Source organism: Patagioenas fasciata, chromosome 1, assembly GCF_037038585.1.
Source record: "Patagioenas fasciata isolate bPatFas1 chromosome 1, bPatFas1.hap1, whole genome shotgun sequence".
Classification (NCBI taxonomy): Eukaryota; Metazoa; Chordata; class Aves; order Columbiformes; family Columbidae; genus Patagioenas; species Patagioenas fasciata.
Window position 1 is genome coordinate 57,511,187 of NC_092520.1, and position 13,843 is coordinate 57,525,029.

The 13,843-nt window shown below is 38.0% G+C and overlaps 1 protein-coding gene across 3 annotated transcripts in view; it reads left to right on the top strand.

Moving 5' to 3' along the window:
- Positions 1 to 13,843, top strand: part of PCCA (propionyl-CoA carboxylase subunit alpha) — a 283,490-nt gene that overhangs the window by 125,389 nt on the left and 144,258 nt on the right. For all 3 annotated transcript variants that reach the window (XM_065829712.2, XM_071807058.1, XM_071807055.1), the window contains exon 17: positions 10,818 to 10,928. In XM_065829712.2, coding sequence (XP_065685784.2) covers positions 10,818 to 10,928 — 111 coding nt within the window. The remainder of the gene's footprint in view (positions 1 to 10,817; positions 10,929 to 13,843) is intronic.

Below are 13,843 nucleotides of genomic sequence, written 5' to 3' on the forward strand. Positions count from 1 at the left end.
CTTGGTTTGGCTTTAATGCTGTCTGCTGAGTAGTACAGATGCCGTGTCAGACTAGAAAGATATATCTGTCTAGGGGAAAATGACCATCCCTCTACCACAGTGTAGCTGGATGGGTGGTAGGATTAGCCGTTGTAAATGAGCTGCGTAACTTTGAAGTGGATTTATAGTGGTGCAACTTGAGCTGTTAGACTATTGCAGCGCAATGTGCTGATGTAAACCCATGCTGTATATCAGCTGAATAAATTTATTCAAGTGGGAAAATTATATCACTATAGCTAGACTGATGTGAGGTGGTGTGGGGTTTTTTTTGTTTTTAGTGGAGGCAGGCCTTGGATTCGAACTCAGTAGGAATTAATGGAAAATTATGCTAGAAGGATTATAGTTAATGAGAATATTGGAATTGTGTGTGGAGCGTGGTCTTTTATAGTGTGCTATAATATGGATGGAACTTGATTGTTTGTTCTTAGGTATTATACACAGATATATAGATACCTACAAATGATATAACATCTTACATATGAAAATTACTAATTTGCATTCTTGATTTTTTTACACCCTTTTATTAGTGTGCATGTATGCATGTAATGTTTGTACCTGATACCTCTGTAGTATTTTTACCTGTGAAAAAGCTCAAAATCTATTATAAACATTGAAAAAGGTAATAAATAAACTAGGGGGGGGAATGCGTTTTTAAAAAGTATTACAAAGGACAAATTTTACTCAGCACAGATTTCAAAAGTAGGTGAATTTCCAGAACACACTTTTATTTGCCTAGTGTGAATGATGCTTGATAGGGCAGTTTGTAGAAAGTCCTATCTGTAATGTTCTGAACTGCATTGACATGTACAGAACTTCTCCTTGTTCAGAGGAGTTGTATCTAGTAAGCTCAAGTAAGCCTAACAGGTGATGCAGAAGTAGTAAAATATAGGTATTTTAAATGGACAAAAACAATTAAACATCAGAAAAGTTAAAGCAGTTTCATGCACTTTTTTTTCTATAATGATTGTGTGTATTTTTTGCTTTAAAATGTTAGGTGCCATGTAAACCCATATTAAACCACTGTGAGCTTATGTGAAAGTGCATTATGTGAAGTCTTCTCCGTAACTGAGTTGTTATAAGTGGTAAAAGATATAGAATAGTTACTTACCTAGCTTAGAAGTTACTAGGTTTTATATTTGAATAGTGAGTCTGTACATAACTATTTAGAGATCACCACAGCCTTCCTGAATAGTGTGTTCTGTATTCCCGTTTTTGAAACACCACACACCACCTCCCAATTGCCTTGGAAGCAGCTCTTAGGTTTGATTTTATGTTTTAGAGACAGCGTATTTTTCCCTGTAAGTAACAAGTCTGATCTACAAAGCATTTTAGCTGAGCATTACCAGCTGAAGTGTGTGTGAATTGTACTGATAATATACACTGTGAGAATTTAGATTTTTAAATTCCCAAGAATTGCAATGTTTCTGTAAGCAAAAAGGCTCGTTCACTCACATAGGGTGGGAATGGGATGGGGTGACTCGGTAGCAGGTCAAGGACTATCTAATGGGTAGCTCAGGGACTGCTAATGGAAGATGGAGTCTTTCCCATCACTTCTGTGTCACCAGTTCAAAGCAGGCAAAAGTTGATAAGGACTTTCAGTCACTAATATTTTGATGGTTGCTTGCTGACCTGCGTGAAATCAGTGGTCTTTACCCAGTTCCTTGAAGACAAACGTCCTCTTGGAACAAATGCCACCGTATAATGTCATTTGTGGCAGTCCCAGCAGAGAATGCAGAGACTGAAGCGGCACAGAGACCCTCCAGGAGCTGACCCATCCAGGCTGGGCTGAGGCATGCTGACAGTGTGAAGTGCAAGGACCTTCTCTGCTGTTCCTTGTCTGCTGGCTGTATGAGCAGAAATGCAATTTCTACTGATGTAGCTTTAGGATATCCAAGAGTTACCTGTTCCCTTTTAGCTCCGTTGCACTTACAGAGAAAAAAATCCTCAGACTACAGTCTTTATGGATGAGGACTAAGTATTACCTGGCCTTGAATCTGTGGTTCAGCTGTTCCTCCTGGTTAAATCTGCCTGATGAAATCATGAATGAAATTAAATTAATTAAATTTTCAATGTAATCTAATACCAGCAAAGAAAGCAGACTTATGAAAAAAATTGAGTAAATAATATTTTAAGCAGCTAAGACTGCATCATATAGTGCCTGTAATCAAAGTATCTTATTATAAGTGCTGAATAAATCAAATTATTATATTTGTGACAATGTTATGCTCTGAAAATGCCTGTTGCCTAAACATTTTGTTACAGTTTGGGCAGGTGACAACTAAAATAAGAAATTGTACAGCTGGTTTCTTGGTAGATGCTAACGATGTGACTAACTCAAGATAAATTCAGTGTGGTCATGGGAATGTAATCTGCATTTTTTTTCCCATGTAATATCTACAGTGTTATTAATAGGAGCCGGTAAAAGTCTAGGATAGCACTTCTTTGAGTGGTGGATTGGATTAAATGATCTCCTGATGGCTTTTACAATATAAATTATTCTGATAGGAACAGACTCCTCTGTTGAGAACTAATCTGAACTGAAAAATCTCAGTTGAGTCTTCTGAATGAGGAAGGATCTAATTAGGTAACATTGTAACCTGTGGATCTTCCAGTATAGTTCAGGTATGGTTAATGTTCAAGGTCTAACCCAGATCTGTCTCAAGCAGATACACTTTCCATTTTATCCAGTGATTACTCGAGAATTTGTGAATACTGGACAGTTCAAGAGGTCAGTCAAGCATAGAGACGCTGGTTGTCAGGATGAGACATGAGTTGTTTCTTGTGAGCTTATGCTGTTGTTAGTTCTTCTCTTATTTTATGCCACTTTTCTTCAGAAACTTAGAGTTTTGTTTCTTCTTTTTTAATCTGAACAACAAAAATTAGAGTATTGGAAGAATGCCTTTCAGTGTGTCTAGTATTGTGTCAACATAGCTCGTGATTTCCCTCTTCTAAGTTTCTCTAAGAGTTTAGCATGTGTTTGTCATGTAATTTATGATGCTGAATAATCCAATATCAAATTCTGGAAAGTTTGTGCATGAAAATTGTCTTTATTTAAATAAAAGAAATGGTCATGTTTATGCAGCAAGTAGGACCGATTATCAGTTCACCAGAGGTCTGATTGGGCAGAGAACTCATATCCTAGAGTGCAGAGATTCCTGTAATCTTTCCTTCAACCTCTGTTTGCTTTTTATCTTCCCTGCTGATTTGGATAGAAAGCAGTAACATGAAATTAATAGTCTTTGTGTAAACTGTTACCTGTGGAGATATTGCTTGCTGTGGAGACAGAGGAATATAGTGGACCATTTGGGAGAAAGTGGAAAAAAGAGCATCTGAGGACACAGTAAGCAGCAGTTAGATCAAGGAGGAGGGAGTGGAAATAAGGGGGGATTAAGGGAGCCACTAACCAGGGGGACATCTTCCAATATGGGGTAAAACAATCATAGAAAAATTGGATTGGAAGAGACCCTCAAGATCGAGCCCAACACTGTCACTAAACCAGCCCCCTAAGAACCTCATCTATATGTCTTTTGAACACCTCCAGGAATGGTGACTCAACCACTTCCCTGGGCAGCCTGTTCCAATGCCTGACAACCCATTCCATGAAGAACTGTTTCCTAATATCCAATCTGAACTTCCCCTGGTGCAACTTGAGGCCATTTCCTCTTGTTCTATCACTTGCTACTTGGGAGAAGAGACCAACCCCCTCCATGCTACAACCTCCTTTTAGATAGCTGCAGAGAGCGATAAGGTCTCCCCTCAGCCTCCAGGCCAAACAGCCCCAGTTCCCTCAGCTGCTCCTCGTAAGACTTGTGCTCCAGACCCCTCACCAGCTTCATTGCCCTTCTCTGAACTCTCTTCAGCACCTCAACATCCTTCTTGTAGTGAGGGGCAATCACAGAAAAGGAAACAGTCAAGTGGTAAATAAGTCTGGTGGATGTTTGAGGGGAACAGGGATGTAGAAGTTAACTCTCTGTTATGAATGGAAACCTGCCAGAAAAGTGGCAGCAGAAGCTGTTGCCTTGAGTTTTTGCAGCTATAAACACACTAATTGGGAGGAAAAAGAGTGATGTGCTTAGTATTGTGGAGAAGGCCTTGGCTATCCAAGAAAATGCATTCAACAAAACCCCTCCACTTTAGTTTTAATATTTTATAATATATTTCAAACAAAGGAGTTTTCAGGTACAAAGGTTTTCACAATAAACTTTATTGAGATCCAGACATCATCAATTACCAAATTGTTTTGTCTTTTATATTTTAACTTAAAAGACACTTCTCAATGGTAATGATACTTGTAAGTTTTATACTCTTCTATGTTCTGATCCTGTGCAGGTACACAAATATGCTCACTGATACTGCGAGCAAAACGATATTTGTGTGTAAACCAGTTTTGCTGCAGAAAGCACATAGTGTCTGTTTTTTTTAAACAGAATGAAACAGCCTCATTTTCCTGGTTGTCCTTTAAAAATGTGCTGCGACAGATTGTACAACCGAACTGTGGATTCTCCCCTTCGCATAACCGAGGGTTCAGGGGCTGGGAGTTCTGCAAGTCTCTGCATTCTCTGACCCTTTGCAATAGGGACCAGCAGGTTCCTGAGTCTGTCAGTGTGGAAACAGAACCCGGAGAAGGGAAGGCAACGTACTCAATTGAAAACCACTGGAAGGGACTGTTGCGGGGTGCTCAGTAATGTCAGCTCGGAGCACAGACACCAGCATGACAGAAGATTCTCCTCCTGTTTCACCTCTTCTTTTTATCTGAAGCCAGTTGCGGGGGGTGGGGATGGGGAGTGGGAATGGCAGCTTGGCAGTGGAATGTCGTGGCCTGTAATTTAGGAAGGGTTATGGACCACTGCACTATGGAGGAGAAAGAGGGAAGGGCAATTAAAGCATAGGCTGATCAGGTGAAAGAGGAAGGCAATGGTATTGTGGCAGGAGAAGTACTTTTTTGTTGTCAGAGAAGATTTTTTTTTTTTTTAATAAAAAAAGAGTTGTGGCAGTGAAAAACTACAAGAAATGCGGTGTGACAGGCTGAGGAGGCATGGAAAGACAAACGCTGTTATTTCTAGTTATGCACCTTAGACTTAATGTTGTCTTGGTGTTCTATTCCCCTTTAGAGTAAAGGGGTGGCTGGTGAGAGGGTGGTGGCACGATGGCCATCCATTTGCTTTCTCTTGTTCTTGACACAGCCTGCTTAACTTCTGCTTCCAATTATTCTACTGATTGAAACATTCATATGTGTTTGCTAACACCATAAATAATTGACTGTTTAATCTTATTAAGAAGTTTAGAAGTGCATGCAGTACAAAATCTAGTTTCATTTTTGAACTTACGATTTTTACTGTAGGATATTACCATATATTATTTGCTTCCCTCCTCTCTTCTTTCCCCCCCTTTATTCTGGTCTATGTGTTCTGTGAGCTCCAGACTTAATATCTAAACGAATTAATTTTTTAATTGAAATATATGCTCATTTTTGATGGTTGGTGGTGTGCTGATCCTATGTGAGAACTCTGTATGGATGTTTGTGTAGTAAAATTACAAAGCTAAAAAGGCCTTTCTTCTTGCTTTTGGGTTGGCACTTTGTATATAGATTGCCTACTCTGAAGTGAATTGAAGCAAAACACAGGCTTTGAAAGACAATTAAACAGTTGAATGCTGAGGATTTTAGGCAATATTATGGCAACTTTTGGAATTGCAAACATGGAGGCTAGCTGAGCAGTAATAATGGACTTTCATGTGTAAAAATGGTGTTTTCATAGTCTGTGTAAATCGATGATAATATTCTAGTTTTGAGTGGAGGGTGACATAATCAGTGTTTTATAATGCTCAGAGCAGAGCCGGTTTAATATTTTTATTTTTATTTTCTTATTTTTGGGGTAAAGGCATCAAGTGAGATGCCTCCTTAACTTCACACCATTTATTATTATTCAGCATTTAAATTGGTGATAATTTGGCTTTGCTATTTTTTTTAGAAAGAGAAACCTCTGGTACTGTATTCTATATGTTGTTTTTGCCATTGGTAAGTATGTAGATAGAGTTCTTTCTTTTCCATTTAGCACAATCTGAAATTTTCAGCAAGTTAAGTATATTCAACTGCTTATCTACAGAGAGGCATGTAGGACTCCAATTAAGTTTACATGGATAAATGCAGATTTGTGTTTGTAGACGTCAAGATGACAGAAGCTTAATACTGTAAAAAGGCTAATCAACACTGAATATGTTTAGAATCAGTAAATATTTACAGTGAAAACATCGCCTATGGTTTTGTGCCTTGGCATTCCAAGTTCTGATGTTTAGTGAGTAAAAATGTGGTGTGATATCCTGTTCATTAACCTGCTCTAATTTTTTTGTTTTCTATAAATTAGCTTTACTCTCTTTTTCTTCTTTGTGTTTTCTTGGGAAGACAGGTTAGGAGTTAGGCTACAGTTTGTAAGTTAATGAAAAATCTGGTATATTTAGGAGTGTTTTAAGGCAGATGTAATCCAGAGAATGAGGAAGAGAAGGAGGCAAGAAAAACAGGCAGGCAGTATGGGGAGTAATTTCTTCTGATTATAGTTTTATTTTATTTTTCTTAATGAGGATTTCTTCAAGTAGTGGTTTCTAATCAGCTCTGGTGAACAATGTGATGATTATTTAGTGTGCTGATGCATTCATTAGGCAATAACTGCAATTTAACTGAAAAATTAATTGAACCTCCAGAATATGTGTTTGTTACATATAAAGCATACAAATATATATTTTTAAAATTTCATTTTATCGCAAAGTTAAATGCTAGTCCACTCTCTTTTACGAATGTATTCTGGAAAGTAGTGTGTCAAAATTGAAATCCAAGAAGTGCATCTTAAATTGAGCTTCTACTGCTGTAATATTGTACAAAGAATACAGCCAAGTGGAATGAAAAAATAGAGGTACAAGGAAAATTGATTAGTTTTTTATTATATTTTGACTTAGAGAAAAGAAAAATGTAACTGTAACTGCAGTTCTGCATCAGTCTTAACAGTGTAAAAAAAGTGATGCTGAAGTGAAATTTTGTTTTCTGGAGGGGAGATAAATTGATATAGTTTAGGATTTTGTTTGTTTGTTGGAAATGTCATGGCTTGTCAGGTTAACAAATGTGATTTTGTTCCTGGCAGACCTGGTCAAGAAAAAAGAAAAATTCCCTGAAAACCGCTGCGACATAAATACAATATACTTCAGTTTAGCATCTAACTTTGCATGAAATAAGCACTGCCTGTTAGCCTCTGTTTGATCCTGGGAGAGTGCGGGGCTGATGTCTGGCCAGTGTTTTGGAAGCAGCAGGTAGCCAGGAGCAAGCTGCTCTAGGGGTCCATATTTCTGTAGCCTCGCAGTTACTCACACACAGATGGAGACCTTATGAACTTTGACAGAGGTCACGCTAAATTGCAAATCTAAAACTTCTAGACTTCTGAAGGATTACACTGGTACTTTTTTTTTTTTTTTAAGCCATATGATTGGGAACATCACTAAAGGTATCAACTCAGTTTTGAGAAGTAGATGAACCGTGCGGCCGTTGCTCACATAATGATCACGGGGACTGATAAAGGCAGTCTTTCACCATACTTTAAAAGGGAAACAGTTGTGTATTAAATTTTAATTTGCGTATGTATAATACATATATTATATTGCTTCTGGAACACCTAGACTTCTCTGCTCTGTTGAACTTGTTAAAGGAATTTTGGAGTTTAAAACATTGCAGAAACCTCTGATTTTTCTGATGCACAGGAGTTGGAAATAATTAAGATACTCACAGTATTTTTTTGATTTCAGGTCTTTTGGGGCAGTCAGTTGAGACAATAAGCTCTGTCATCTGTCATCAGCCATCGTCTCACTAGGGATCTTATAGCAGTTTAGAAAGAAAAACGTGAGATGATCTGGTTACACACTGTAGCATATTTAAGTCCTCGATTCAAAGTCAGGGGGCACTGAAGAGCTCCTCTTTGTCTTCTAATTATAGTCCTGAAGCGGTATTTAATAGATGAAAAATCTCTGTGATATTTCACCTTACTATTCTCATGGGAAATTTGGGGCGAAATTTGTATCAGCCAAGGAAAGACTTCATTTGCTTCCAAGTTACAGTCATTTAGCATAATATTTTTTTACTTTTTTTTGTTTAGTGGAGATGCAGTGTGAGTTTTATTCAGTATTTATGAGATCAGGGTCCATGAATGACTATCTAGGTCACAGGCAGCAAGGAGGCTGATGCTCTGTTAATCAAATGGTCAATTTTTTATCTTGTCATCATTGAACTGGTTGTGTAATGTGCTTCTTAATGGCTCATGAACTAGACTTTAAAGCTATGACTTCATGATTCAGTGAGGCTGAGTATGACTCCATGTGTTGAAAGTGGTTTCAGTGACGGCCACACAGAGAGCCTGAAAATTCACACCAGCAGCAGACTGGAGGGGGGAAAAAGCTTTGAAACTGTTTGAACTGGTCTGCATATAAGATAACAAGAATGTTATTCAAGCTTCTAAACTGGAAAAACACAAAGGGAAAAGAAGCAGGAGTGCAGAAGAATCTCCTTATGTAGCTACAGCAATTTGCAGTCGCTGTACTGCTGGTGTTTTTGCTTTGGTGAGATCTCAATAGGGGAAAAAAATCGAGATAGCTTAATTTACAGTTGAGAGACCTGAGTTTACAGTGAATTCTTATTCATGTTATTTTAAACTAGAGCTGTTAGAAAAAAAATGTGCAAATAACTTTCAGAGTTATGTCATCACTGTATTAATCACAATAGCTTGTAAGTAAACATATCTAAAATTGAAGTTCAGAACCTTGCGCTTTAGAAAAGAGGTGGATGCACAGACAAATTTTTACAAGATTAACTGGCTTGTGATGTGCTCTGCATTTTATACTACATGATGTGCACATAACACCTGGAAAATGCAATGTAATTTGGAGTTGCCTATCCTTCTGACACTGAGAGGAAAGAATTTGAATGACTTTATATTTCCTGAAGGCTGAGGCTGGATAACCGCTTCCCTATAGCAGCTTTCTTATTTATCCACACCTGGAATGGATGCCACAGCTGCAGCCAGCGCTGACAGTTTCTGCTCCTGAATTGCACGCCTACTTCAGTGTCTCTTAAGAAATACTGACGTTTATGAGGTAGTGTTGTTCTGGGTTAGTCATATCAGGGTTGAACTGTGGTGGCTCTTCAAATTCCCTTCTTCAATCTTTTTCCAAAATTGACAAGACAATTGAGATAAAGATTGTTTTTCTCTTACCTGCATAATCTTAAGCTTTCATTTCCAGAGATGACCCGTGTGCTACTCTCAAAAGAGGGAGTATCTTCTCTTTGAAAATAGTTTGGAGTGCAGTAAGCAGAAGATAAGTTAACTTATCTGGGGATTTTTTTTCTCAGATTTTTTTGCACCTGCTTTCCTCCCCCACCTCCTATAAAAACTTATTTGTGAAAATACTTTTTAGTGACCACAATATTCATTGCTAGATTGCAAGTACTTCTGGCAAAGTGCCGTTTAGGATTGTTACTTATTTACACAGCCCTGTTAGATTGAAAGAAAAACAAAGCTTGAAGGATCGTAGAAAGTCATCTAGTCCCCCTACCTGAACTAAGGTATACCAACTATATCTGCATCTTGACAGGTGCTGCTTTAATATGTTTTTAAACGTTTTCACTGACTTCAGAATCTTTCTCTAGGCAATCTTTTCCCAGTGTTAACTATGCTGAGTACATATTTTGTGCTGACATCTACTCCTGATTACATTTTTTCTGGCCTATACTGGAAATAGGATATGGTTTATTCCTTTCTTCTTCGAGAAAACAAATTATTCTTTTACTCATCTGTGAGAAATGGACGAAGGACATCCAAATACTGGGCTAACACTGGCAGCGTCCTTTGATCTGTGTAGCTTTAGGTTGCATTTGTTAGAAGTTGTGTGTCTTTGTTGGCACATAAAGCAGGGGAAAAGAAGGGAATGAAAAATATGCGAAAAAGAGACAAGATAGGCTGAGAAGTGGAATGAAAGGAAATGAAGAAATTCAGAAAAAAATCAGGTGGCTATAAGGGCTCTATAAGTAATCTTCTAGTTAAAGAATTTTTTTGAAGGAGGAGTGGGCTATATGCCAAGCAGGGTCATGGAGTGGTGCTAAAGGGGGAACAGGGCATTCAATGAAAGAATTGGCCAGACAAGATTGGATAAAGGTATATTTGGAGCAAGCAGTAGATTTTCTTGTTTTGTAAGTTCCACAGGAGTCTCTTATGACTTAAAAATGACAAAAATGTTATAATTTTAGAGGAGAGAATTTTTTGTGCTTTCGTTGCTACGATTGGAGTGTAACACGGTGGATTTCTTCCCCAGAGGATCATGTATATAAAGGTGGCTGGATGACAAGGTGGGCCGGGGTTCACTGGAACTGAGCTGGTACTTATGCTCATGACTCATCTGTCATTGCAAGGAGGAGGCTCTGGTCTTGCCTCCATCTGCTAGGATTGAAGCGAAAGTCTCTTGGTTGTGCTTGCTGTCATAGACTTAACTAGGTGATTGAATTGGGCTTGGTGACGTGAACATTTGGAAGGTTTGCTTCTTAATTAAACTGATTGTTTAAGGAGGATATGGTGAGGCAGGAGTGGTACAAAACTGGTAAATCTGTATTGATTACATCAGTACTATGGTCTCTGAGTTGTGGACAAATATTTATTCTACAAAGATAAGAGCTCATATTTTTACAAGTTGTTTCCTACTGTAATTTGTGATAAATATGTTTACCTGATTTTGTATTGATGTTTTGTTTTCAGGTGTGGCTCACAATATTTCTTTACTGCGAGAAGTGATTATCCATCCACGCTTTGTTCAGGGAGACATCAGCACTAAATTCCTTCCTGAAGTCTATCCCGATGGTTTTAAAGGTTTGTTCTGTTTGAGAATGTTTCTCTTTTTTTTCTTGAGAGGTGTTGTTTCTGGTTATTATTCCTTTACATTTATAGGCTGATATGTTCCCCAGTCAGTCTTTACTTTTTTTTTCCTCAAATGTATCTGTGGATACCTGCAATTAAAGTTGTTAAATAACGCACAGTATAATTGAAACAGGTACTTTCTTTACTTTCAAGAGGCAAAAGACCTTCTTCTAGTGACAAAATAGTAAATGAAGTACATCCAAAGTCAAGAAAAACAATTTGTAGTTGATATGAAATATGTAAAATAAACATCAATTCAACTCTAGCATGCTATTCTGCTTCGTTACAGACAGTGCTCCTGTTGTTAACTGAAGATTTCTCTTCACTCAACACTATTGCTTTTCCAGGACTTTGTGCAGCATCTTTAGAATCACCTTTTCACACCCTTTATATTCATTGTATCATTGTCTGGAGGATCTGGCATTTATCAGAGTATTTCGGGAACCTGGTCTCAATACTTATTATACACAGTAATGGGCATCACCTTGAAATTATTAACTCATACACTAGTTTAACATAAACACAAAAGCAAATGTTTCTTTACAACATCCCAAATAACTCAGTTTCAAAAATTTATTACAATAGTTGGTAGAGAAATATAACTAAACAAAAGACTGGTTTCCTTTCACAAGAATCAAATTCTAAAAGCTTGTATTTTCTCTCAGCCAAGCTGCTGTAGAAGCTTTCTTGACCTGTGTGGTCAGAGGCTCACACCTCAGCTGGCATTCATCAGGAAGAACCTCTTCCTTATTTAAAAAAAAAGAAAGATATTGTTTATAGCTCATCATTCATGGGTCCTTTATGAGTCCCATGGAGATTCTTTTCTCCCCCATTAATCATTAATCCAATGTGGCAGAATCCTGATCTCCCTTTGGAGATAACACTGCCAGATTGGCAGTCACTGGACATGACTGGCACCTTGCCAGATTCTAGTCTCATTAAGGAGCAGAACAGATTTTTCTTACCTCAGGACTCAGTGTGTGAGTTTGGTGCAAAGAATATTTGTCCACAGAACTACTTTATATCATGATGTAATTGGCAACCCAATGGGATACAGATGTACATGTGGGATTAATGCATCCAGCTTTTTGTTGGCTCCTGGCTGCAACCAAAACAATGGGAGTTAGTTATGTTGGGTGGCAGTAAGCTTGTGAAGGTTGAAGGTCAAATGTTCCTTTGTCCTCTTTGCTAAGGTGTAGTGAACAAATCTACAGGTAACTCAGCTGGCTTTCATCCAGCAGAGACTTGAGGGTACTTTGATCTGCTCTGAAGGCTCAGTGCTGCTGGTTAGCTGCTCTGTCTCCCTTCCCTGACACTTTCATATGAAATCTCATGTCCTGTCTCTTTGGTGGTTTTGGGACTTCTCAGTCTTTTGCCTGAGTGGATTCAGTTCCCTTAAACCACCAGAAAACTGCATTTTTAAATTGCAGCTGCTTTTATTCAGGTAGTTTTTTCAGAGTTCTTGGGTTGATGTAGCTCATGAAGGAACCTGGTGAACTTCAGCAGATGTGCAAAGTGAGTGTCGGGCTAGGAATGGGGAGAAGGGAATGGAGCAGGAAGGCAAGGATGCAAGATGTTAGGTTTATACCACGTTGTGATAAGGCAGCCTCACCTGACACACAACTGGGAACAATAAAAACATAAACCATTATACCCTTGTGTGTTTGTTGGGGCCCTTGGTACTTGTAAGAAGCTGGGACAGGTTTTGTGGACACTGCTCCATATTTTTGACTATGGAAAGGCACTTTGGTCTTTTCTTTTTCTCATTTCAATATTTTGTACTGCAATGTTTGCCTGTATATAATCAGTTAATTACTTGTACGTCCACAAATTGCAGGATGATAAGAAATTTGTTTTGGGGTCACCTGAGTTGAACTGCCTGTGCATGTGTTTGTGTGCACATAGACACTGATGCAAACGACTGATTAGTGTTGTAGTCTGTGGTAAACAGTAATATTGTATTAACGGGGTCTTAAAGATAAGCTTTTGCTCTAGAAACCAAAAGACACAGAAAGAGATACTGTGACACTTCATAATAGAAACTAATGAATGGGATGTGTGAAATGACTAGGCTTTGTTTCTGCTGTATGAAAAGCCTCCCGCTTTTCCTTCCATATGTCAAATACAAGCACACGTTAGCCTTCTTAATGATAAAAAGTAGATATCATTATTAAAAAGCATTTGTATTTCAAGTCAAGAGTACTTATTCATGAATACTGACTCAAAGTTCACTGAAGTAATTTAGAACTTTTTAATGTAGTTTGCTCTGGATCAGACACTTCTGTCTTAAGCCCAGCAAGTTCAATTAGAGGATAGTTTTTAAAGTATCTGTTGAAAAATATTTCTGCAGATGCAAAGATTCTAATGGGAACTGTTGTAAGGGTGATGGGCAGATGATGAGTAGAAGCTCAGCAAGAGAAACAAAGGCAAATTCACTTATGCAATGTAAGTCCCCTACTCACTTCCACCAACCTTTTTAAACAAATACCCAGGGTAGAATTTGCTAGGAGGAGCTGAAAATTAAGTAGCCTTATATATCTTAATATTGTTTATAAAAGACATGTAGCTGTATAAAAAGATCTAGGATAATCTGAAAATTTAGAGAAATGTGTAGCCAAAGTGGATTTGGAAACACCTAGAAAAATGTGCCATTGTTAACAGTAGAAATCCATACCAGGAGGGTTTTAAATTTGGAAAACTTAAGAAATAATAAGAAAAAAATCAATGAAGATGCAGGCTCTTGTAATGCTTGAGCAAAATACGGTGAGTTTCTTCTGTAAACTACATGGTTGCCACTGTTGGTTTACATTGATGATAAGCAGTGAAAGTCAGCGATGTTCTTTCTGGTGACTGCGTGAAGTACTGGC